General features: G+C 58.8%; 1 protein-coding gene across 1 annotated transcript; it reads right to left on the bottom strand.

The window, feature by feature from the left end:
* Positions 1 to 353: 353 nt before the first annotated feature.
* ABCG4 (ATP binding cassette subfamily G member 4) lies at positions 354 to 23,877 on the bottom strand. Its single transcript, XM_039496068.1, has 15 exons — positions 23,398 to 23,877; positions 20,128 to 20,353; positions 9,889 to 10,006; positions 9,530 to 9,662; positions 8,601 to 8,651; positions 7,396 to 7,541; positions 6,700 to 6,823; positions 6,323 to 6,437; positions 5,287 to 5,426; positions 4,450 to 4,548; positions 3,889 to 4,057; positions 3,053 to 3,153; positions 2,555 to 2,713; positions 2,126 to 2,244; positions 354 to 1,500 (listed from the first exon to the last, which is right to left on the bottom strand). Exons 2-15 carry the CDS (start codon positions 20,342 to 20,344, stop codon positions 1,275 to 1,277), a joined length of 1,917 nt encoding a protein of 638 aa, XP_039352002.1. The 5' UTR covers positions 20,345 to 20,353; positions 23,398 to 23,877; the 3' UTR covers positions 354 to 1,274.
* Between the last annotated feature and the right edge of the window lie 740 nt (positions 23,878 to 24,617).

Genomic DNA, 24,617 nt, shown 5'->3' with positions numbered 1-24,617 from the left:
GTGCAGGTGTAAGTGACGGTGCAAGGTGCAGGTGAACCGGGAGAATCAGACCCACGTGAGCTGCAGCATTGGGCCCCTAGGGACTGATTCTGATTTCACATTGGATCAGCAACTCCACTGAGGTCAATCACTGGGCCAGATTCTTCTCTCAACCCAACCTAACTCCGCTGGCTTCAAGCAGCTGCTTCCCATTCACACCAGCGTAAGAGAATGGAGAAGCCGCCCCTTACCTTTCCACCATTTACTCAGCTCCCAAGGAAAGGGGGCCATTTAGGGAACTGGGGTAAAAATCTGTCTGGGGGTTGGTCCTGCTTTGAGCAGGGGGTTGGACTAGATGACCTCCTGAGGTCCCTTCCAACCCTGACATTCTATGATTCTATGAAACTGGTCCCTTTCAACTCATGGCTACCCCGGTCTGCGTCATCATTCCCTGGGTCTCATGCAGTAGTCCAACAAGGAAGAGCCCTGGCGGCAAACCCAGCAGGGCTGGGAACTCTCCCACCTCCCGAAAAAAACATTAAAAAAAAATGTCAGTGAAATGTTTCTACCAATATTACATCCTGCCAAATCCTAAATGCAGAGGCCTGATCTACCTGCATCCTTCCAGAGCTGCAGTACTTGTTCCTGCACTAAGTGCAGCTGAGTTGTCGTTTTGTTTTGTTTTTTCCTTAAGAAAAAGGGAAGTTTACAAAAAAGACAGGGGCTATGGCATTGGCTGTTGCTATGGCTAAGGTAAACACGAAAGCCTTCTGTCACATAGCTTATTGTTGTCTTCTGATTTCTTCTGAATATGGATGCACATGCTACTGGACATTGACTCGCAGGCAAGTTAAAAAACTGCACTACACACTGCGCTACAAAACTGTGCTTTGTGGGAGGTAAACTGGGTTCAACCCCCTCCCCCAAACAGCAAAGCCTTGGTAGGCTGCTCTCTCTTTCTCTGGCTTGGAAGACAACTGCCTCCATCGGTGTCCTGAGGTGGTGGTTTGGGGCACAGGGTGGAGGAAGGAATCCAAGATCCATCTGATGACGTGGCTCCAGGGGAGAGAATGAGGCATTCCAGGGCGGTACAAAACATTTGCGATGAAGAGTGTGGAAAGGTTAAAACAGTTCCGAGATGTCCCAAAAAACCTTCTCGACTGAGCCAGGACTGGCCGCCACCTCCCCGATGCCTCCCCTGTGGTCCCACATCCACAGAGACCGAGAGTCCCTTTGGGAATGTCCATGCTGTGGCAGATCAGGTCTGGGAAAGGCATCGGGCCCCAATGGCCCCCTTATCTCTCAGACTTCACCTTGTACCTGAGGACCAGGTAGGCCAGGAGCCGCAGAACGAGGAAGAAGATGCCCAGGATGATGAAGTCCAGGTAGAGTTTGGCCTCTTCCACGTCCAGCTCCTGGAGGATCCTGCTGGGATTCTGGAAGGGGCAGGGAGTCTCCCGGCACTCCAGGTCCTCACGCTCCATGGCGTAGATGGTGAGGATGACGCCCTCGAAGCCATACCTGCGCCAGAGCATAAGCAACATTAGTGCCTGCTGCACCTTGGATTTGCACACACACTGAGTGGCTGCGGCTCACCTGGCACAGGACTGGGTGAGCCTCTGGACTGCTCTGCAGCAGGGAGCCAGCCACGGGTGATACCGATTCTGCTGCACCTGCCAAGAGTGGCATCAGCATCATGGCACGCCAGGGAGCTGGCCGGGAGAGGCTACCAAGGATCTGGACAGGAGTGGTGCTGGTAGCACTTGGGGGTATCAGGCTGGTCAGCTGCAGAACTGGCACCACTGTGTGGCCAGGGACCAGACAGATACACATAAAATCATCTCCCCTAAGACTGTCTGTCTCCATCCTCAAAGAAGCTACAGGCCCTTGCAACCCATCTGCAGCCACAAGGGGGCACCATCCCTCCATGGTCCTTGCCTCTCCTGCATCCTACCACCCATCAGCCAGAGCATCCCTGGAGCAGGGTGCCATGGCTTGAGAGGGTGTCCCTGGTAGCTGTATGTCCCCTCAAGCCCTAGGGCCAGGCCTGAATCCCCTGCAAAGCCTTCCCAGAGATGCAGGGCAGTCACCATCCACGCGCGAGTGTTGCAGCAGCAGTGGGAACAGGGCACTGGCGAGCCCCCACCTGACGTAGGAGACATACGAGGTCCACTGTAGGTATGTGGGGATGGTCTTGAAGCTGACGAAGAAGCCTGAGAAGAGCAGGACGGGGATAGCAGTGACCGGTCCCACGAACGTGGCCACCTGCAAGGCAGAGGCAGGCCGGAGTCAGGCATGGCAATGGGGTTGGGGGATCACAGCACGTGACCAGTGTCACGCGAACCCATGCCCACCACACACTCTCTGGTGTGCACGCACAGAGCCACGCACATGCACACTCATGCTTTCAGTGCCACGTCCTTGCACAGCAGACACCCCCTCGCACACCTGCAGTCCACACACTCTGGCACATCACCGGCTCGCTTGATTACTGACACTGACAAAGCAGACGGGTGCAAACTCTGCCCCCCGCACGTAGCCCAGGGTCCCCACCAAAACCTGAGCCCCCTCTGACCTGCAAGGAAGTGGAGGCTGCTCCGATCAGAAGCCCCAGGGACTGTGCCACCAGGGCGGTGGAGGTGGCGAGGGCGGAGAAGAGGAGGAAGCGTGTGGCCTCCGGGGGTTGGCCTGTCATCCAGTATACGATGCTGCAGTAGGCTATGGGGCAGATCACCTGCAGGGGGAGGAAGGGAGATGGTTCAGCAGGACCCACCTCCACCAAGGTTCTATGCTGTGCCCTGCACCGATGGGGTCTCTGCACCCCTGCTCTGTGGCCCCGAGCATCACAGTGGTCCAAGTTATACTATGAGCTCCAAGGGCAGGGATCTGGGACCTCCGGAGCTCTATGAACCGCCCCTCTGCATCTCTCCAAGGGGGTCAGGGCCCAGGCTGTGCAACCAGCGGCAGGAACCCGGGAGAAGCCAGCCCTGGATTTCCCTGTAGGCAGAGCAGCCCATGGGCCTAACCTAGGAGAGTCTATTTCATCCCCACTCCCCCCATGCTGCATCCTCACCTGGAAGGGCACGTCGGCCATGGTCTTGGCCAGGTAATAGGCCTTTAGGCTGTACCAGTAGTTCAGGTGCTCTCTCAGGAACACAGACATCTCCAGAGGGACTGCAGGGACAGAGGGACCCAGCAGATTAGCAGCAAGCAGTGCCCTGTGCCAGCCCGCCTGCCGGCTCCTCGCTCGAATAGAAGCTGAGGGGGGATTGATAGATGCTAACCCTTGAAGCCCAGTAGTGCTGCCAAGCAGCTCCCCAGGACTCCTGGGAGGTGGCTGAGCCCAGCTGGAGCTGCGTGGCTGTGGCTGGTTCTGACCCACGAAGGACCCAGCGCCTCCAGGAGCGAGGGACACCGGGATCTACTCTCAAGAACCCAACTGGGCCCGGAACCACCTACCCTCCACCCACTGCCCATCGCTCCCAACCTCAGCCTCTCCCAGGCCTGGCTGGAGTCGCCCAGGGATAAACCCAGCTGGACCCCATGGAGGAGCTCAGCTGCCAGAGCTAGGGGATCCCCTGTGGTCCAGGGGCCTGACACCCCGACCTGCACAACACAGGGCACTGGGCTAACCTCTTAACCTGCCTGGGGGTCTTCCACTGACACCCCAAAGGAGCCTCTGTGCCCCCTCAGCTCCTGGCCACCCCACCCTGCTGGCTGGCTCGTGGCTGGCCCCGCCTGCCCTGCAGCGACCCCAGCTCGGCCCCAGGCCGGGGCAGAGGGAGTTACTGGCTCGGGAGTTTCAGTGCAGCACAGAAAGCTCCCAGCCGCCAGACTGGCCTGCCCCACCCTCACTCCCAGGAGCTGCCGGGACAGACGTCAGTGCTCTAAGGGAGATGTGTGCCGTACATGTGAGGACCGTGGGCATCAGGGCGGCGAACATGAGGAAGAGCATGGAGAAGAAGAGGAAGCCGGTGTTGTTGAAGACCTTGCCGGCGTCGTTGCCGATGTGCAGGTAGAGCAGCCCGATGAGCACCCCGATGCAGATGTGGGACATGAACCGCAGGTGGGTCAGGACCTGCAGGGGCGAGATGGGCTCAGCACTCAGAGAGGGGCAGGGCCATGGCCTACCACCAGCCCTGGGCGCGCCGGGACGCTCGCTGAGCGATCACCCCCGACAGCAAGGGCAGCGATGGGCACCCTCCACCCGCTGGCTCCAGCAGTAAGGGGGCTCCCACAATACAGCCTCTCCCTTCCCTTCTCCAGCCGCCAGACCTTAAATCTCTGCTCCCTCCACCCCATCCCCTCTGCATGTGCCTTAGTCCTGCCTCCAACCTTCCCACCCTCTGCCCCCGGTCCCCTCCCCTCCCTCCGCCTCGCAACCCTGGACCCTGCTCCCCATAGCACCTGTCCCCTCTGCTCTCTGCCCCCTCCCCTGCCCTGGCCCGTCCCCCAGCGCCCCTCCCTTACCGTGTCTCTCATGATGGACAGAAATGTTCTCTTGAAGAGGATGCAGAACTGGGTCATGGTGCTGGTGGCAAACGTGTGGCTCTCAATATGATCCACGTCCTGGAGGGGGGTGGGGGGACCATGACGAGGACATGGAGAGTCAGGGACCCAGGGGCTCCCAGCCCGGACATGCAGACACCCCCCCCCCCATGGGCATCTGCTGGGAGTGCGGGCACCAGCCCCACCCACAGGAGCCTTGTTACCCCCAGTACCTCAGAGACAATGGGCCCAGGCCAGGCCAGCACCTGCCACGCCCCTCGCCCCAGACACCGTCCCACTCCCTGCAGCACCCTGGGCCAGGGCGGGGCTGCTGTACACACACTGGGGAATGGCACTAGGGGGGCAACAGGGCAGACACAGCACAGGGGCTCCATGGTGCTCTGGTGTGTGGGGAGCTCCCCGGAGAACAAGGGGCACTGCCTGGGAGGGAGGGGGGCTGTAGTGCCATAGGCCTGTGCTCTATCAGTGCCCAGATAACACAGCAATGGGCACCCCAAACTCCACAGGTGGAGAGACGGACATCACTCCCTCGGGGTAGGGGAACAAGGCAGGGGCTGCTCCCAAATTCTCATCCGCTCTGTACCCACCCCCCCCGGGAGCCAACCAGGGTCTGGGACAGCGTGAGGAGGGCAAGGATGCTGCTGTCCCAAGGATATTCCCTAGATACACCAGGACCGTTCCCCACAGCTGACCCACAGCCCAGCCCCACCTGGAGGGACAGAGCCCACGCCTCAGGGTTCTGGGCATCGGGGGCAAAGATGCCCCGGGGTCTGCCTGCCTCGGGGCTGCTGCACTGACCGTCACGCAGGGGACTGGGCAGGAGGAGTCCGTCTTCTCCGGGCTGCTCTTCTTCTCGGCCATGGTGCACAGCCCGTTCTGGACGGCCCGGAACAGCAACGGGTTGAGGTCTCCATACTCGCCTGAGGCCACTTCGATAACTGGGGGGGAACCCAAACAGCAAGCGCTGAGACCCCCTCGGACCTGGCCACCCTGCCCTGCCCTTCGCAGCCACGGCTGACAATCAGGGGCGGCTGGGCACCCCTGCCCGCTCTGCCCTGGCCCTGGCGCATTGGGGGTGGGGGGTGTACTAACCTCCATCTCAGGGCTGAGTGGGAGTTAGGCTTGTCTGCTCCTGGAAACGTCCCCCAGATGGGATGGGGAGCTATGACAGAGGCAGCAGGATCAGGAAAAGGCAGGCGACTGCAGGGGAGCCGCCACCTCCCCATGGCCAGGTGCTATGGCTGGAGTAGCCAGGCAGAGCCCTTTGACCCACGCCAGGTGGGGTGGGGGACAGTCCTCTAGGCATAACCCCCCCTAAACCTTGGGCAGGTGTGGGGAGGGAGACCCCACTCCCGAGTGCCTGGAGCCACTCTGCATGGAGAATGGTCAGTGCATGGCCCACCCAGACCCCCTTCCCTCGAAGGCTCTTGTAGGACCTTGCAATGTTCATTCGCCCTGCGAGGGGTCTAGAGGGGACTCATCCCTGAGGAAATGCAGCCACCTCTTGGGTGGAAGGCGGCAACTGTTTAGCAGTAACACAGCACAAGTGCTTAGGGCAGGAAGTGAAGGAGTATCTCACATCCGGTGAAAGGCCCTGGGGAGGACGGAACCACAACAGCTGGGCTGTGTCCAGGAGAGCAGCACGAACTTCTCCAACTCCCAGAAAAACTCACCAGGAGTCACGTGCTGAATCACTAACCCCTCTGCCCTCCCGCTCCTGGGAGCTCTCCCATGCCGTCCTGGCCCGGCCTGGCCCAGCTCAGGTAGCGAGAGACAGGGCCGGCTGCAGGCCAAGGAAAAGGCATGGGAAGCCTGGCTTTGCACGGGCACTTACTGAAGTCAGCCGGGTTGTGATAGGTGGGGCAATGCAGGCCCAGCCCTTTCAGGTAGGGGATGAGGTTGGGCACCACTCCTTTGAAGATGCACTGGCCCTGGCTCAGGATGTACAGCTGGAAGAGAGAACAAAGCTGCCTGAGCAGGAAATGGCAGCAAGTCCCCCACTAAACACCACGGGCCAGACCCCGGGACCTCTCACTCCTAGGGCTCATGCAAGCCAGGGAGCGCCCTGCCCTGCAGGAAAGGGGGAGACGGTGAGGTCTCACCAGCTGAGAGATGCTGCCCAAGGGTAATGAGAGCTCTGCCCTGGAGGCAGAGCTCTCATTAGCAGGCGATACTCCCCAAAGCACAGGGGCGGGCAGGGGACTCACCCACCTTGTCGAACATTTCAAAGAGCTTGGCGCTGGGCTGATGAATGGTGCAGATGATAGTGCGGCCTCCCTGGGCCAGGGACCTCATCAGAGAGACGACTTGGAAGCAGGAGGCGCTGTCCAGGCCACTGCAGACAGGAAAAGGGGGGAGAGAGAAAGGAATGGGGTTTGTGGGGGGGGAGGAGCGAGAAAAGGGGGATGCAGGTGTGAGGAGGATAGAAGAGGTGGGAAAGAGAGAGGCAGTGGGGGAAAGGATGAACGCAGAGAGGAAGAGGAGTGGAGCCAGAAAGAGGTGGGATAGGAATGGGGATGGGGAGAGAATGAACATCCCAGATACAGGGACACCTCAGGCAGCCCCGAGCCAACTCTGGAGGGGCCTGGCTGTGACCCTGAGCCATTAGCAGGGGTTACAGGGCAGGGCTCCCCAGCTGCTCATACAAAGAGCAGGGCTCCCCACTCCCCCCGCGTGGCCACACAGCATCCCTCACAGCTCCCCGCTCCAACTGGTGTGGGGAGAGCCCCCCATCCTGGTCAATTCACATTCGTCCCTGGCTGTGACACCCCGCCCACATTCTCAGCTGCAGCAAAGAGACGTGACCCCACTGCTCATGCTTGGCTCCCCCCGTGCAGCTCCAGGCTCCCAAGGAGGGGGAGCCCCATGCTGGCCTGGAGCAGTGCGGGAGGGAGGCCCCGTGCTCACCTGGTTGGCTCATCGAAGAACATGACGGGAGGGTTGTTGACCAGCTCCAGGGCGATGGCGAGGCGCTTGCGCTGCCCCCCGGACAGCGACATGGTGCGGGTGTAGGAGCACTCCAGCAGCCCCAGCGCCGTCAGGATCTCCTGCACCTGGGCCCCGCACAGAGCAGAGAGAGTCACTCCCCGACTGGGCCCCGGGTCGCTGTGCCAGCCTCGCTGCCCCCACCGCAGCCTCGCCTGGAGGGATGCGCGGCCCCCCCTGGGGCCAGGGTGTGAAAGGCGCTCGTGGCCCCCAACACTCTTCCTAGCCCCGTGCCCCCCAGCCCCATGCCCAGCCCATGTCCCCCACCCTGTGCCCAGCCCATGTCCCCCCGTCCCCTTGTCTCCCTGCCCCATGCCCAGCCCAGGTCCCCACCTCCCCCAGCCTGTGCCTGTGCCCAGCCCAGGTCCCCACCTCCCCAGCCCGTGCCCAGCCCGTGTCCCCCTCCCCTTGCCTCCCCACCCCGTACCCAGCCCATGTCCCCCACTCCCACTGCTCCCACCCTGTGCCCAGCCCATATCCCCACCTGTCCCCACCCCGTGCCCAGCCCAGGTCCCCACCTCCCCAGCCCCCCTGCATATCCAGCCTGAGTCCCAGCCTCCCCCTGTCCCTACCCCGTGCCCAGCTTGAGTCCCCACCTCCTCCTGCCCACACCGTGCCCACCCTGAGTCCCCAGTTCCCCCTGCCCCTACCTCCCCCTGCCCCCATTGTGCCCAGCCCGTGTCCCCAGTTCCCCCAGCCCCCTCTGTGGCCAGCCGTGTCCTCACCTCCCCCAGCCCCCACCATGCCCAGCCCATGTCCCCACCTCCCCCAGCCCCCACCATGCCCAGCCCAAGTCCCCAGTTCCCCCTGCCCCCACTGTGCCCACAACCTCCCCCTGCCCCCACTGTGCCCAGCCCAAGTCCCCAGTTCCCCCTGCCCCCACTGTGCCCACACCTCCCCCTGCCCCCAATGCCCAGTCTGTGTCCCCATCTTCCCCAGTCCTCCCAGGGGCCCCGCCTCTGTGCTGGTGCACTGAGCCATTAAGAAGGCTGAAGCAGTGGATGGGAGGCTGTGCCCTGGGAGCCCCTTTATCCTGTGGGCAGAGGGACAGGATGGGCCCTTCTGGGCATGGCAGTGCTGCCCTCCCTTGAAACCCTTCAGCTACCGAGCAGGGACCCCCAACTCACCAGCTCCTTCTTCACCTCCTGCTTCTCATTCAGCTTCAGGTTAGCAGAGACCTGCGGGGCAGGGAGCAGACACAGGGGCCAGTCAGAGCCTGAGGCCAGCCACACGGGGCCTGCCCAACCCCAGACAGAACGACCAGGGGTCTCCTGGCCTCCACCCAGGATGCCATGGCAGACCAGGCACTCTGCCCTCAGCTCTGCTCAGCAGAATCCAGGGGATGGGATAGCAGGGGGCTGTGGGTCGGGATTGAGGGGCACTGGCAGAGCTGTGGGCACAGGGGAGCCCAGGGCTGGGATAGCAGGGGGCTGTGGGTTGGGATTGAGGGTTATTTGCAGAGGCGTGTGCATGGGGGACTCCGGGGGGTGCTGTGGGCTGGGATTGAGGGGCACTGGCAGAGCTGTGGGCACGGGGGAGCGCAGGGCTGGGATAACAGGGCAGACTACAGAACACGGCTGCAGAGGCATGTGAGGGGAGCCCGCAGCTGCCTGCAGAGTCTGGCTCAGCTCCCCCAGCTTTCACGAGCACCAAACTCCCCCAGTAACAGCAGCTGAAGACCCCGGCTGGTCTATAAAACACAAGCCAATGTGGGTTCTACATGCTCACATATTCTGTTCTTATCCCCATATAGACCAGAGTCCATAGCCATACAATGGCGCTCACTGCACCCAGGCCGGTGGGATCACTCCGAGGAGGAAGGTGGCCCCGTGCCATCACATCTCCGTGCGGCCATGGGCTCAGTGGCAAGCCCACAGTGGGTTAATCCGGGTCAGGTCTTATGCCAACTGCACTCAGCTCTGGGATCTCAGGGCCAAAACACAGCTCCAAGCAAGCAATCCCTCGCTGCTGTGCTACCCTTTCAGAGCAGCCCTCGAGCCCTGCAGCCTCCCCGCCCTGCCCGGGCCATGCCACCCTGCACCCCCCACTCACTCACCATCATGGCCTCCAGCACGGTCAGGTGCGGCAGCAGCATGTCGTCCTGCATAATGTAGCAAGACATCTTGCGGAAGGTGCGCAGGTCCCGCAGCCGGCCGTTCACCAGGATCTGGCCCTTCATCCCCGTCTCCCTGGGTGACAGACACAGAGTGCGGCGCTGGTGAGGCGAAGTGAGTGTGGATCTCCACCTCCCGCAGGGATACCCCAGCCCCAGGAGCCTCCATCACAGTGCACTGCGTTCCGATCCCTACCGGGCTGGCCGGAGAGAGGGGAACACCGGGCTCTCGGTCCCATGCACAGGGGTAAATCATTCAGCAGGGAACCTTTTGCCCTCACCCCGCCAGGGAGCTGCCTCACCTGTAACCAGCCAGGATGTTCATGAGCGTGGATTTCCCAGCGCCTGAGGGGCCCATTATCCCGATGAGCTCACGCCGGCAGAATTTCCCGGACAGGCATTTCAGGAGGGTCTTGTACCCTGGAAGAGGGGAAGGAAGCAGGGTGATTCCCTATGGGGAGCCTAGAGAACTGTCCAGTGGCACGGGAGGGCTGGGGAGCCAGTGGCCATGATGCGAAGGGCCAGCCCCACATCTGTAACTCCTCTAGGGTGGAGGCGCGTATGCCATCCCCCACTACAGTAAAACCACCCCAGCCCGTGGCCCTTCTCTGGCACTTTCCAAAGGGGAAGTAGTGGATTCTCCGTCTCTTGTTGGCCTCACATCCAGACTGGAGGGTCTCTGGGAGACCCGCTTTAGTTCAATACAAGTTACCGGGCTCAGTTCGGGGGTAACTGGGTGAAATATCGTGGCCAGTGTTAGACAGGAGATCAGATGAGATAATCTAATGGTCCCTTCTGGCCTTAAGCTCTCTCAGTCAAAAGCCCTTTACAATTGCACGGCAGGATCATTCTCCCCATGTTGCAGATGGGGAAACTGAGGTACAGAATGGGGTCATACAGACAACGGGGCAGGGAGAGAATCAGGAAGAGAGCTCAGGAGTCCTGACTCCCAGCCTGTCCACCCATCCACTGACACCACAGGGGGCCATCCCCCAACCTCTCCCGCCCTCTGAGCCCCGGTGCCACATTACAAGCCTGCAGACGCTGTAACATCTACCATTGTTTTGCAAGCAGGCAGGCAGTTCTGGTGCAGCAACCATTAGGAACAGATCTCGTTAGTGCACATGGCATGGACACAGCTCACTGCAGAGCTGGCAGAGCTCCCTCCTAACTGGTGACCTGGAGGTGAAAGCTCCTGCACTACCTGGGATGCCCAGGCCGCCGTGCCAGATCAGGCAATCTCCTGCCAGCTCCTGGGCAATCCTTATTGAACTAAGTTTAAATAATTTAGGAGTTCATTGTATTACAAATGCCTATGTGGGCGTGTTACCGTGGGATTGCATGGGACTTCTTTAAGGGGGAGGCAGGACTAATGTAAACCCTGGGAAGCGTTATGAGCGTCTCTTTTCAAACAACGTGTCAGACCTTTCAGTTGAGTGGGTTTCCTAGGAAATATTGGGAGGAGGGGAATGCAAATTGCCCACCTCTGGACCCATCCTTTTGAAGGAAAACCCCATTGTCTGTTACAGAAGGAGAAAGTCAGAGGCTCAAACAGGATAAAAGAGTGACTCTCAGATTCATGGGGAATTTGTACTGAGCTAACAGTTGTTATGAACTTGTGACCACAGAAAACCCTCCTGGTGGGGTCTGAAGGATGTTTTCACCAGCTAGAGCCCTTGTGGGAGTTGGGGTGATCTCTGGCAAGCTTCTTAGCATGCTTGTAGGTTCTTAATACATTTTCTCTGTAATGCTGTTACCTTAAGAACAAATGTGCTTGCTTACAAAGAGCTGCGGTCAGAAGGTCAGGCTAGATCATCTAGTCTCCCTCCTGGCGTTCAACTCCTTGACTCTGAATCTAGCTGTATAGTGACATAATTGTGAGCCATTATGCAGTTCAAAGCCTTTGACAACAAAGCAAAGCAGAGCCTGCTTAGATTGTCTGATTTTGCTGGGAATTCACAGTACAAGCAGGTAACTGTGCAGCCTGGAAATACCCTCGTCAAGAGGGAGAGAGACGCAGGTCTCCACCCAAGAGCCAGAAGCGTAAGAGTGGGTGCCCTTGCTGGGCCCCAGAGGGGGAATACAGGTGCGGTTGCCATGAATGGTGAAACCCCATCCCAATTCATGGCACTGACTTTGCACACAGATGCTCCCCGCTGATTTTCCTGCCCCCGATGGGGAAGGCCCAGCCTCCTGGGGGCCCTGGATCTGCCTGGGGCTATGGACCTTAGCAGCAGGGCAAGCCGGAAAGTGATAAGGGTCTCTACAGACGGCAGGATGCCACATGCTGGGGCAGCCTCAAAGCCAGGGCAGGGGAGATGGAATCTCCCAAGAGACGGAGCTGGGTGGAGGTTCGCTCCGCAGGGGAGCGGGCCTGGGTCAGGGCGCCTGTTTCTGCACGCAGGGTCCCTCCCACACCTTAGCTAACAGGCGTCTGTCTGCCAAAGGCCCAGGCTACTCTGCCCCAGGCTCCGTCCAGCTTGGCTCCAGCAGCAGAGCCCTGTCGATTTCAGTTGTCAATTCCAGGAAGCTAAGGTCAGCAGCCAGCTCCCTCCACCCCCTTCCCTCCAGCATCCTGTGGAGTCTGTCCGATTTGCAGCCGATAAGTTGCATGCCCGGGGCCTCTCCCACCATCCAGAAACGAGAAAGCAAAGGACGCGTGACAGGACTAGTCAAGGGGTGGGGCAGAGCGCACAGGAATAGGCACGTATAGGTCATACTGGAATGAAGCGCGGCGCCTAATGGGACAGATTATACTAGGACAGAGCATGGCATGGGGATGGACAGAGAGAGGATCATACTGGGATGGTGGAAATCAAACAAACTGGGATAGGAAACCCAAATGTGGAATCCCAGGGGACCCCACTTTTCTCCCCCCAACCTCTCAAGATCTGCCCTCATTCTCTGGCACCATGAACAGGCCGGGTGTGTTAGAAACCCTGGGCTGGGCTCCGCTCTGTTTCTCTGCTCACTGCAAACCTGCACTGGCTCCAGTGACAAGGGGGCCACCGCTGCACACTGGCCTTGGGGAAAGCAAGAGCAAAGCCTGCTCTGCACAACGACGACACCTTCAAGTCCTGAGTCTACCAGCCCGATGCCGCATGGTGCTGAGCCCTCTGGCCCATCCCCTCCAGCAGGCATCCAGCGCCTGGCAGGGCTGGGGCTCAAGATAAAGACAAGCAAGCACCAGCTGAGAAACTAGAGGGGAGTTTAGGGGCAGCAGAGCAAAACTCTGGGAGGGTGGAGAGCAAGTCGAGGGGGCTTGCAGGACAGGAAGCAGGAGATTGTTCTGCATGTAAGGAGCAATGTGTGCGAAGGGGGAGAGCCCACCATGGGCTAAAGGACTCCTCTCCCGTTGCCTCCAAGCAATAACCACCTCATTGCCCACCCCGGCCAGTAACGAGGACTAACAAGTGGTCCTACTGCAGTGCCCCGGGGGGCTGAGATTCACAGAGGGATCTTTCTTTGCTGGTGTTTGAGTCATCGCTGCTGCCCTGGCGCACCCAGCGGTGCACTGACCGGGCAGGCTCTGCCCAGGAGGGGCTTTCTGGGAAGCAGCCCCCAGCAATACCAGTGCCCAGTCTGCAGGCTTGCGCCAGCCAGATCGATGGCCCGCCGACCTACTTTGCATTCCTACTGTGACACCTGGCAGCAGCCGCTAATCAGCCCCAGAATTACCAGGGACTTGAAGGGGCTGATTAGCATTTTGCAGCGCTGGGAACAAGATGTCTCGGGGGCGCGTGACAGGCACTGCCTTGTGTCTCTCAGGAGCCATCACCTTCCAAAGCCAATTTCGGGGCTTCTCCGGTGGAGGCGGCAAGGAACTGCAGCGGGAGGGGCCCAGGGGCCGAGGAACGGAGTCAGACGTTGGGGGTGGACCTGGATAACTCCCCGACCTATAGCCACAGGCTCAAACAAGGGCAATCAAACCCCCATGCATCAGGGCAACAAGCGATCGGTATAGCGGAAGGTTAGGGCCTTTCTCTCCAACTTCAGCTATTGAGAGCAGCACCCACCTACCATGGTCAAGGGCAGATCGGAGAGAGAGAGGATAGACAGAACGAGTACATGAGCATAGAGATGAGAGAGAGGGATGAGATTAGATTAGGAGGATGCCAGGTTTCTATCCCTCTAATCTAATAACCTAGACTGTATCTGTCTGCTGCCCACCGGCTGTCACTTGTCAGCTCTTGGGGCAGGGCCAGTCTTTTCGTCATGGCTGGACAGTGCAGCAGGGCCCTGCGCCCCAATTAAGGCCTATAGGAGCTACCCCAACACAAATAAACAACAAGGGTTTGAAGGTCTTGCAGGACACGCCGTCTGTTCTCCTATAGATGGGGTGTAGATGCCCCCTCTGCCGTGCTTTCTCACACAGACGCCACGGTCAAAATAAGGAACCAACTTCCCACTAGTCCCTCCAAATGAGGCTCTGGCCCCCAGCAATCACAGCCTTAGGGACACAGGCATTGTGGGGTTGGCTCATGGATCTCTGCACCTTGGCAGCACCAGACCTGGCAAGAACCAAGCTGCCATTAGCAGTGCACACCACACATCCCTCCTTCCAGCAACCTTGGTAGCTTTGGCAACCCCCTGTGGTTCTGAAGGGGTTAACCCCTAGTATCTGCATCCACAGCGCTGGGGTCACTCTCCTGGAAATGCCCAGCTGTGCTGTCCCTCCCAACTTCTCACCATGCAATGCAGCAGGGCAAAGGAAAAGCTGGGCTTCAGCCCAGAGCATCATGAGAGCTATATGCAGATCAGCCTGGCTAGGCTCCTGGGTACCAAACTCTAGGGTTTATGGAACAATACTTCCCTCTGCTGGAAGGAATCAGAACTGCTCACGGTGTGTCCTGGACCCAATACAGCTAGCAGCTAATGGGGATTCTCCTCTTGCTCCATGAAGGCAGGGTCTGTGTTCTATCCCTGCTGCTGCTGTAAAGCCTGAGTGGCCCTGGATCAGGTGCCGGGGAAGCAGCATTTCCATCACCCCTGGGAAGATGTGTATCTTGTTTCAGGGCCCAGGGACTGCTCTCCTCATCTGGGTCAGTGTTAACATGCACATTTCCTCTCCTCCGGTGGGGACGTGCACCCCAGAACCTTTCCTGCTGCCATCCAGGAGCACCGTAGGAAATTAACGGCACAGTCGGCTCCGGAGCAGGGAAGCAGCTGGCACAAGGAGGGGGCTGGTGGGGCCAGCAAGCAATCTGGGGGCAGCTTTATGGCCCTGCAGCGGTTGCCTGGCCCCTGGCAAGGGCTCCTAAGCACGATGGTAACACAGCATATAATCCTCCTCCTCCTCATGGCCCCGTCGGTGGCTTTGCTGCAGGTTTCCTGAGTCCTGGCCAGGCTCGTGCGAGATGCTGAAGATGGGGATGTGGGGGCATGTGACCAACTACCCCAAGCCGGGAGCAGCAGCACAGCAAACCCAGGTGCTGAGCTGCACCCCCTCCCCCAGCCCTGCCCTGCTGGTGGCTCTGCGTGGCACACAAACCAGCCTCCACAGGGCTGCAGCTTGCAGCACGGTTACTCGAGTTCATTGACAGCCAGTAACCCCCGACAGCAGCTGAGCCCTCAGCCCACCCCCGCGTGCGGCTGGGGAAGGACAGCGGGCGCTGCAGGGGCTTTGCAGTTTGCCTGTCAGCTCCGGCATGTGAAGATGGGGATTGTGCTGGGGTCTGCTCCCCAGCTGCCTTTCCTGCGGGTTTGCTCCCCTCCCAGCCCTCTGGCGTCTCAGTGAGCCCTGCGGGGCTGTGCTCGCTAATGGGGTCAATCCCAAACTAGCCCCCTTCCTTCGCCCACTAGAGCCCTCTCTGCCTCATCAGCTGCCCCGCAGGACCAGACCCCTCTCAGTCCCTGCCCCAGCCCCCTCCCCCAGACATCTGAGGCAGGAGGGGAGATCTGAAGGCTTGTGGGGAGGGGACAGAGGCTGATGTGAGGTGGTGGAGAGTTTTGGGGAGGGGACAGAGGCTGATGTGAGGTGGTAGAGGGTGAGGGAGACCACCTCCGAGAGGAAGCTTCACCAGGACCCCCAGCTGGACTCCCAACAGCCCATGTGCTTTAAATCCCCTTGAGCAGGGGATGAGGCTCCATCCCCGTCACCCCTGAATCTCACACTGAGTTTGGCGAAGAGCTTTCTCAGCTCTGCATGGGAACCCGAAGCCTCCACCTTAGCAGGCAGGGGTCAGGACTCCTGGGTTCTATATCCAGCTCTGCCACTGGTCTGCTGGGTGACTTTGGGCAAGTCTCCGTGCCTCAATTTCCCCAGCTGTAGAAGGGGAAATAATGATGCTTGGTAAACACACACATGCAGAAGCCATGTGGGCACCTGTCCACAGCCATGGTTGTTTGTATGACTGTAGTGCCAGGAGCTCCAGGCATGGAGCAGGACTCCATTGTGCTAGGCGCTGTACGAACACAGAATAAAGACAGTCCCAGCCCCAAGAGTAATTCAATGGGAGAAGGATCCTGAGCAGCCCTTTTTGAAAGGGACCAAGTACAGTATTTACCGTGACTGGGATACACCCTGGAGCCCCTCCGTCCAGAGAGAGCCTCATTGACTCCAGCAGAGCTTTGCCTGAATAAAGAGCTAGGAACTGAGCCTGCCACCCATTGGAGCCAGAGGGACTACTTGCCTGAGTAAAGGTTGCTCATCGGAGCAAGGATCAGGCCCTGAGAAAGGCCTCAGAACGTTGCCTGCTATTCCCCCATCTCTGGGTGATGGGGAGAACTCCCAGCTGATGCCAGCCCTTCCTGTCCCGGCAGGGTGGAGTGGGCTCTGGGGGAGTCAATGCAAACAGCAGGCAAGGGGCTGATCCCAGAGATACCCAGCCTGGCCTGGGGAGATGCAGAGTGACCTCATCGTTATGTGTGGGACATTTAGGTTGACATCACCATTACGGGATATGCAGGGTGATAGCATCAGTATAGCAGGGGGTTAGGGTGATGTCCCATTGCTAATAGGTGGATGACTATGCTCAGCTCATTGTTTCTGGCAGGGCTGGATGAATTCATTCCACCTAATTCTGAACCTGCCAGAAGGCGCTGGGCGTGGATGTTTGACTCAGTCCATATGGGTCAAGAATAGATTCTGCTTAGGAGAGACAGTAGGAAAAGGGAACAGACAGGAGATGGGGCAAAGTCCTGATGCAATGGAATGGTTTATAGACTGTGCATACAGCCCCCATGCGTGCCAGCGCCAGCGACTCTGGAGGAGAGATGGGGCTCTGTCCATAATGCGGGGCACAGGCTGCGTTGGTCAAGGAGAACGTATGGGGCACAGTGCAGTGAGAGCCACAAGACCTGGGCCTTAGTCCTGGCTCTGCCATTGACTCACTGGGTGGCCTAAGGCAAGTCACTTGCCTTCGTTGTGCCTCAGTTTCTCCAACTGTAAAAGGGGGATTAATGATACTTGGTAAATAGACACATGCAGAAGCCATGTGGACACATGCCCACATCCATGGGAAAACTTTGGACCTGAAAGGCCAAATTCTAGAACTTCCTAGAGGCCACGGTGGGAGGGTCTGTCTTGGGGAGATGAAGGACTCCCCAGTTTCTCTGCAGAGGCTGGAATGTGGATCATTTACAGCTGAGGATCCAGGCACCCTGATTTTTTGCCCAGATGGGTGCATTACTGGCTGTAAGAGCTGCACAGAACCCCCGCCTGCTAAGACTAGCCAGGCTGCTTCTGGTCTGGCCGGGGGATGCTCCCTTTGTCTCACCCGGTAGAGGTGATATCGATGAGCCCCACCAGAGTAGCAGTTCAAGTCTCCCTTCAGATGGAAGGGTTGCATCCACCCCAAATCCAGCCTTTGATGGGGGACCCCGCCCCAATCTCTGCCCTACCAAGCCCTGGTCCTTCCCTAGCTGCAGTCAACATCCTATAAAACTTGGGACCCGCTAGTAACATCACCCCCAAAGCACATCCTATCACCTCTGGCACCCGTGCAGCTGCACTAAGGCATTCCACCCAGCCCTGCTCTTTCGGCAGCTGCTGTGACGTTCAGCTATCTCCTACCGCTACCAAACCCTGGGCTCTAAAAGTGTCTTTCTTCACCCCTCCAGGATCAGCTTCTCTTCTGCCTCCTGGGGCCATTTGATTGGCATCCCATTAATGAGAGGAGCTAATTAAAGGAGACTACCACCTACCGGCTGCCATCAGCCTCCCCCGGCTCTCTGGGGGGCCCCCCGAGTTACACACATGAAACAGGGATGCCACCGACGCATAGTTTGATAGGAGCCATCCTCAAAGGGCCTGAGGAGTGGGACAGCGGTGGGAGCAGGAAACTAACCCCTCCCACACACCGACTCCCCTCTCAGCCTGCTCATGCTCTGATCTGACACATCAATCAGGGGCTTTCAAGTGCCATTTAACCCACCCAGCAGGATGACATGTCTGTAGCAGCTTCCTTCAGAACCGGTCTCTTGGAGGGGATCTGAAGCCCTGAGTGCTCTGTTGTCCCTGAGATTCTGGCCATGTTGGGTCATTACACAGGAGACGTCCAGTGTGGGCAATTCCATTCTGCATCCCTAAATCCTGCCCAGCGGTTTCACTGGATTCTCCTTCACTCCTCTCCTCAACTGTTGTGTGGTGTTACTGGGTGCTTTTTAACAGCTGCTGCATCCCACCTCAGAGGTGGCTGCATTTCAGTGGTGGGTAAATAACCCCTGCAAAGTGCTTTGGGACCGAGGCTGAAAGTCACCGTATCAGAAAGAGGCTGGAGCCCAGACCCTGGAGGCAAACTCCTCCCAACAGCCGGATTCCATGGCTTGAGCACACCCTTCTGCCATGGGCAGGGAAGATAGGTACCGGGGAAGAGGTTACTGCAGTTTATACAGCCACAGGAAGTGACGACTTCCTCCCCTTCAAGCTCCTGTCTGGTGGTTTGCACTACACTCTATCAAACTACAGCCCCACATGGATGCTCGAAATAGCAGCAGGGGGAAGGGCCTGTCACTCCACTCCCCACAGATGGGCTGGGTTGGCGCAGAGAAAGACTTCTTGTTGTTATTCATTTTTTGTATTGGCCCAGTCCCAGCCCAGGACCCCACTGTGAGGGGCATTGTACAAACAGAACAGAAAGACGGTGGGGGAATCTCCACAGTCCCAGGGGTTTAGCAGAGACTTCCCCAAGAGCCATGTGACTGGAACCCCACACGACCCTTTGGAAACATGCCCCCAGGGGTTCATTTAAACATAGATTTTGATATCACAGCTGGAGAGTCAAATTCAGCAACATTCACCGGCTGTGCATGGATCCTACTGTGCAAGGGCTGGAAGTGTGACGCCTGGCTTTGGCATCCTCACCTTGCTGCGCCAACTGCTTGTAATTTACCTGTATCTCCCCCTTCTCCTGGCCACAAGCACATCCAATAACTGAAACACGCCAGCACAGCCAGCCTCAGCAGCCTTGGAAGAGACTCCACACCCTCTCCCCCAGGCGGTGCCAGAGATGTCTGGGATGTTGATTTCCAGCACCAAGAACCACCAAAGTAGAAAATCATCACCGGTGGGAGCAGGGAACTGATGCTTTCAACACCCCCCCCCCCACCCGCCCCAGGACATGGCAAACTCCACAGGATTACAAACTCAGCCATCCCTGATGGGCCCTTGCTCCCCTCCTCACCGCCTCCAGCTGGGGGGCAAACGTGTCAGTTGGAGCACTGAAGGGTGGTTCCATCTTGACTTCTGGCCATCTTGGGTGATGGGTGCTAGGATCGGCAACCAGCTCCCATCTCCTCTCCTGTTCCTATTCCAACCCCTCCTCCCTACCTCACTAGCCCCAGCTCATCAGATCCCCAATGGCTGCAGAATGCAGGGAGCACCCTGACCCCACACACCTCCCCTGGTGGTTGCCCACCCGCTGTAGGAGCCAACTCAAAATCACCGCTCTTATTTTAAACACCCTTGCATGGGCTCGCTCCCACTGCACCCCCAGGATTTGTTGTCTTCTTTTTCCTCCCCTCCCACCTCCCTCCTGTCATCCAGTTCTGTCTCTGGTGGCTACTGGCACCTCTTCGATTTCCTTAACCAAGCACTGCACTTGCATTAAACACAGAAAAGAGTTTCCAGGGAATAAGAGACCTAAACCACCGTCTAACCAACTCAGAGCCAGAGACCTTTGCTTCTGCAGCACAGGGTTGTCCCCATGCTCAGCCACAGATGCAGCATAGAACATTAGTTGCAACAAAGCATTGGGTATTTTTTCCTCTCCCTCACATGATCTACCCAATAGGAAAACAAGCAACCCACAGGGGCCTCTCTGCTAGCTCATACACGCCACAGTTAACCCTTCAGTTACCAGATTAAAACAGTGCAAAACGCATCTCCTAACAGTCCCTTTGCCACTGCAGGTGCAAGAGCCTTTGCCTCTGCAGCTCCTGCCACCTGTGTCTCCTCAAGACTCTGACTCTCGTGATTTCTTTTCAAATCTCTCCCCTCCTGGCTAGATCTCTCCATTCCCTGGCCCCAGGAATACAACTGCCATAAAAGATGTTACACTCACAGGACCATTGTGCCCTCCGCAGGGGCTGCCATGCCCTACCTCTCTTTTTCCACCAGGATCCCTCACGGACGGAGTAGGACAGGTCAACGAACTCGATGTCCACGGCGGAACGCTTGGGCAGGTGCGAGAACCGCTGCGCCTCTGTGATGTGATTCTCCACCTTCTTCAGGAGAGGTGCGTCCTGGGAGCCAGCATTGCAAACGGAGTCCTCCAAGGCGATGGAGACGCAGGTCGGGTCGATCCCCTTCTCAGCCATGGCGGCGCTCTGGAGGGGGACACCACACACGTGCACCATGGAGACAGACAGTGGCCAGTTCATCGGAGCTTGTTCTATGCTGAACAGCCAGAAACTCCTGCCCCGACGTGCCCCGGCTGGGAAAAAGCTGGGACTGCCCTGGGGTTATTCCTACAGTGCCTCCTGCTGGGATGCAGGGGCTGGAGTCGCTGGGAGCTCCCCTGCAGCCAGCCCCCACCCTACGCCTGCTAGAACAGGGCAGCTTGGCTTGGTTTTCACCAGCTGCCACGTGGCCTCTGCCTCCCCATTAAATGTTGCAGCAGCTATTAGCATCCGTGGACCAGTGGAGATTCCCAGGGGAGCTGCTTGGTGCTGCTGAGTATTAACCCCTTGGGTGTAGGTGTGCACTGGGGTGTAGGTGTGCTTGACACGGATAATAGCCCCTTCATGCCCAGCCTGGAGGTGCCAACCCCTTCCAAGGCAGAGGAGAATTCAGGGGCTGATCCCATTGAAGCTATCCACGATGCTGCTCCCCCGAAGGGCTTTAGCTACAGTCTGGAGGGGAACCTCTCCCCTGCCCCCACACCCCAATGTTAATGTAGCTCAGCCAGGTCCCGGGGAGCCGGGGGCAGGCAGCCACTGATCAGCTGGGATGTCAGTAATTCATGGAGCTCTGGCCATGGCTGGATAAGAACATAAGAAAGGCCGTAACGGGTCAGACCAAAGGTCCATCTAGCCCAGTATCTGTCTACCGACAGTGGCCAATGCCAGGTGCCCCAGAGGGAGTGAACTTAACAGGCAATGATCAAGTGATCTCTCTCCTGCCATCCATCTCCATCCTCTGACAAACAGAGGCTAGGGACACCATTCTTACCCATCCTGGCTAATAGCCATTTATGGACTTAGCCACCATGAATTTATCCAGTCCCCTTTTAAACATTGTTATAGTCCTAGCCTTCACAACCTCCTCAGGTGAGGAGTTCCACAAGTTGACTGTGCGCTGCGTGAAGAAGAACTTCCTTTTATTTGTTTTAAACTTGCTGCCTATTAATTTCATTTGGTGACCCCTAGTTCTTGTATTATGGGAATAAGTAAATAACTTTTCCTTATCCACTTTCTCAACATCACTCATGATTTTATATACCTCTATCATGTCCCCCCTTAGTCTTCTCTTTTCCAAGCTGAAGAGTCCTAGCCTCTTTAATCTTTCCTCGTATGGGACCCTCTCTAAACCCCTAATCATTTTAGTTGCCCTTTTCTGAACCTTTTCTAGTGCTAGAATATCTTTTTTGAGGTGAGGAGACCACATCTGTACACAGTATTCGAGATGTGGGCGTACCATGGATTTATATAAGGGCAATAATATATTCTCAGTCTTATTCTCTATCCCCTTTTTAATGATTCCTAACATCCTGTTTGCTTTTTTGACCGCCTCTGCACACTGCGTGGACATCTTCAGAGAACTATCCACGATCTGCCGGCCGGGCCTAGGTCTCAGGCTGAGACAGCAGAGCAGGGAGCAGCATGTTGCCCTGTGCCCCCGCCCATCCCTCCTGCTCCCCTCCTAGGCTTTCTCCCTCCTCCACACCAAGTGGGGAGCAGGGAGCAAGATCCACTCCCCAGTCCCCATCCTGCTGCATCCTCACTGGGCAGGGGCAGAGATAGACTAGAGGGGAAGATGGAGGGAGTCAGAGGAGGGATTCAGGGGCACCCCCTGTAAATCCAGCTAGGATACTTACTCAGGGAGCCCCCCAAGCTTCCAATCTGCTCCTGCCATTGGCGGGGAGCTGCTGATGTCCAAGGGGAAACCACCCTCCTGTCTGGTAAGGGGGCAGTGGGTTGGGATGACAGACAAAGCCACGGCATTGCAATGCATCGCAATTCTTGGGGCAAAAGGCTCCCCGCCCCCATCCTTCCTGGGTTAAACCAGCCCGACCCCATCCAATCATCTGCCTCAGTCCAGTAGATCCCACAGGCTCCTGGGTTGGTCTCAGCAGTCGGAGCAGCTCAGGCAGGGCGCTAGGCCAGTGCTGGGGTAGCAGGCCCGCATGGGAAGAGCTGCCACAGGAGGCGCTCTTCCCTACGAGCCAATCGGCCCCCGCATGGTGCTGGGCTGCGGAGGGTGCCCAGGAGAACCTGGCTTTGTTCACGCTCCCCTGGCACTTTTCAGATGAGCAGCAGGTCCCCTCGCCAAAGCCTAACTGGTGTCACCTCAGCAGTAACGGGTACACGAGCCTCCTTTGCTTCCCACCCAACCCTGCAGTGCCGTAGGCGGTGGGCTCCACCCCAGAGCGGGCTGCACGGCGCCGGGGTTCCTGGTGGGGCTAGGCCAGGGAAGTGGGGGGCGCTGTTAGCACTGCCCAGGCCCCTGAATCTGGCTGCAGGAGAGCCCCAAATGGGGCAGGCCTGGGGGGCCCCTGCTGCTGGGGGAAGGGGGGAGCTGATCCTGCAGAAGAGCAGCCCGGGGCCCTCACCCCCCCCTTCCCCACGCGTGGGGCACTAATGCCTCCTTAACCTACACTTCCCTGGGCTGCAGCCTTCAGCCATCTCCTGACTGGAGCTGCGGGCCCGCCGGGGAACCCGGGCAGCGCATCCTTGGCTGGGCCCCGATGCAGGCAGAGCCCTCGCAGGGCTGGCAAAGCGCCACCCCCACCCCCCGCACCTGGGCGAAGGGCTCGCCGGCCCCAGCGCCCCGACATCCCCAAGCGCCCCCCCTCGCCCGGGTGGGGGGATGGCCGGAGCTAGAGGGTCCAAGGCAAAGTTTGGGCCAGCCGGAGCCTTCGGGGGTCACCTTGACGCCTCCCGCGGCTCCTCGCAGGGACCGAGACCCCCCCCCAGCATCTTTCCGACTTCACCCCCCACCCCCGGGGCGCAGATGTGCCAGGAATAGTCCTCAGCGCCCCCCCCCATCTCATTCCTACTCTGCCCCCTCGCCCCGTCCAAACTGCAGCAACATTGATCCCCACCCCACCCACCGCCCGGTGTCTCTGGGCAGGGGCCGGGGCGCGGGGCTCCGGGGGGGCTTTGCAGGCTGACAGGCGGGGAATAAAGGGGGGGGGCTTTGCAACACTCACCTTAGCGCGTTACGGGCTCGGCCCTGCTCCCGCTCCTTGCAGAGGCGACGGATCTAGCGCCCCGCGCCGCCGGCATGTGGCGGCGCGTCTCCGTGCAGACGCCCTCACCTTCGCCTTTGCAGACAAAGAGGCGAGGTCTCCTGCCGCCGGTGGCCGCGGCTCGGGGAGGGAGGGAGCGCCAGACGCCGGGGCCCGGGCTGAGCGTGCACCCGGAGAGAGGCCGGCGCAATGAAGGGGCTGCCAGGTCACTGCAGGCACCAGCCTCCCATCACCTTTGCAGCTTCCCGGGGATGTGCACGTTACCCGCTGCAAGCAATCAGTCCCCGGCTGCCTGCCTTCCCCATTGCCTAGCAGGTGGGGCAGGCTGGGCTGCTTTCTCCCCCAGGCAGCCGGCTAGGAACCCGGCTGCCTCCATCCATCCCTTGGGTCCTTCCCAGCAGGGTCCCAGCTTCTGCGGAATGCCAGATCCAGGAGGCTGGGCTTTCCAGGCAGGGCTTACTGCCCGAGCCAACACATCAGCCTCTCTTAAAGGGGCAGGAACCCAAGCGCTGTCTAGTCCAGGTCCCTAAAGATAAGGGCAGCCCAGGGCCCCTGCTGGGCCACCCCCAAACAATCCCCCCTCCGGCTCTGAATGGCATGGCTGGCCCTGCTGCAGTGGCCGTGGGCTGCGTTACTGACAGAACGCAGCAGCTAGACAGTGGGGTTGTACCCAGCCCCTCCAAGGAACAGGGGCCCAGTTCTCCGGAGGCTGGAGGACATGGAGTGCTGCACCCACCGCTCTGGCATCAACTGAAATTTTCTAAAGGCCGTTTCCTATAGGGATGCGCCCCTGGGATACCCACATTGCCCGTTGGCTGCCAACAGAGGACAGCTACCAGCTTGGCTGTGAGGAGTAATTTGACCCTGGATAGGCAGCTAAGATCAGGGAGCCTGACCATCACCCAAAGCCCCCCAGAGTTACTGGGCGTAATGAATGAGAGAAGTGCAACATTCAAACAGATTCTGAGGTTGATTCCTCACAAACTCCCTGCCCTATATGGATGCATGCACAGACACACACACCCTTTGGCAAATGGCTGTTTCCATTCAGGAGAGCCCAAGGGTTGGGACAGCTGTAGGAGGAGTGTGTGGGAACCCTAAAATAAACTAGGGTGAGCCCCTGGGGAATGAAGTGTGTCAGCAGAGCTGTGCAGGGAGAGTAGCAGGGATTCTGCAGATTG

Source organism: Mauremys reevesii, linkage group 12 (assembly GCF_016161935.1).
Source record: "Mauremys reevesii isolate NIE-2019 linkage group 12, ASM1616193v1, whole genome shotgun sequence".
Classification (NCBI taxonomy): domain Eukaryota; kingdom Metazoa; phylum Chordata; order Testudines; family Geoemydidae; genus Mauremys; species Mauremys reevesii.
Note: the sequence above shows the minus strand (reverse complement) of the source record. Positions and strands in the feature narration are given on the sequence as shown.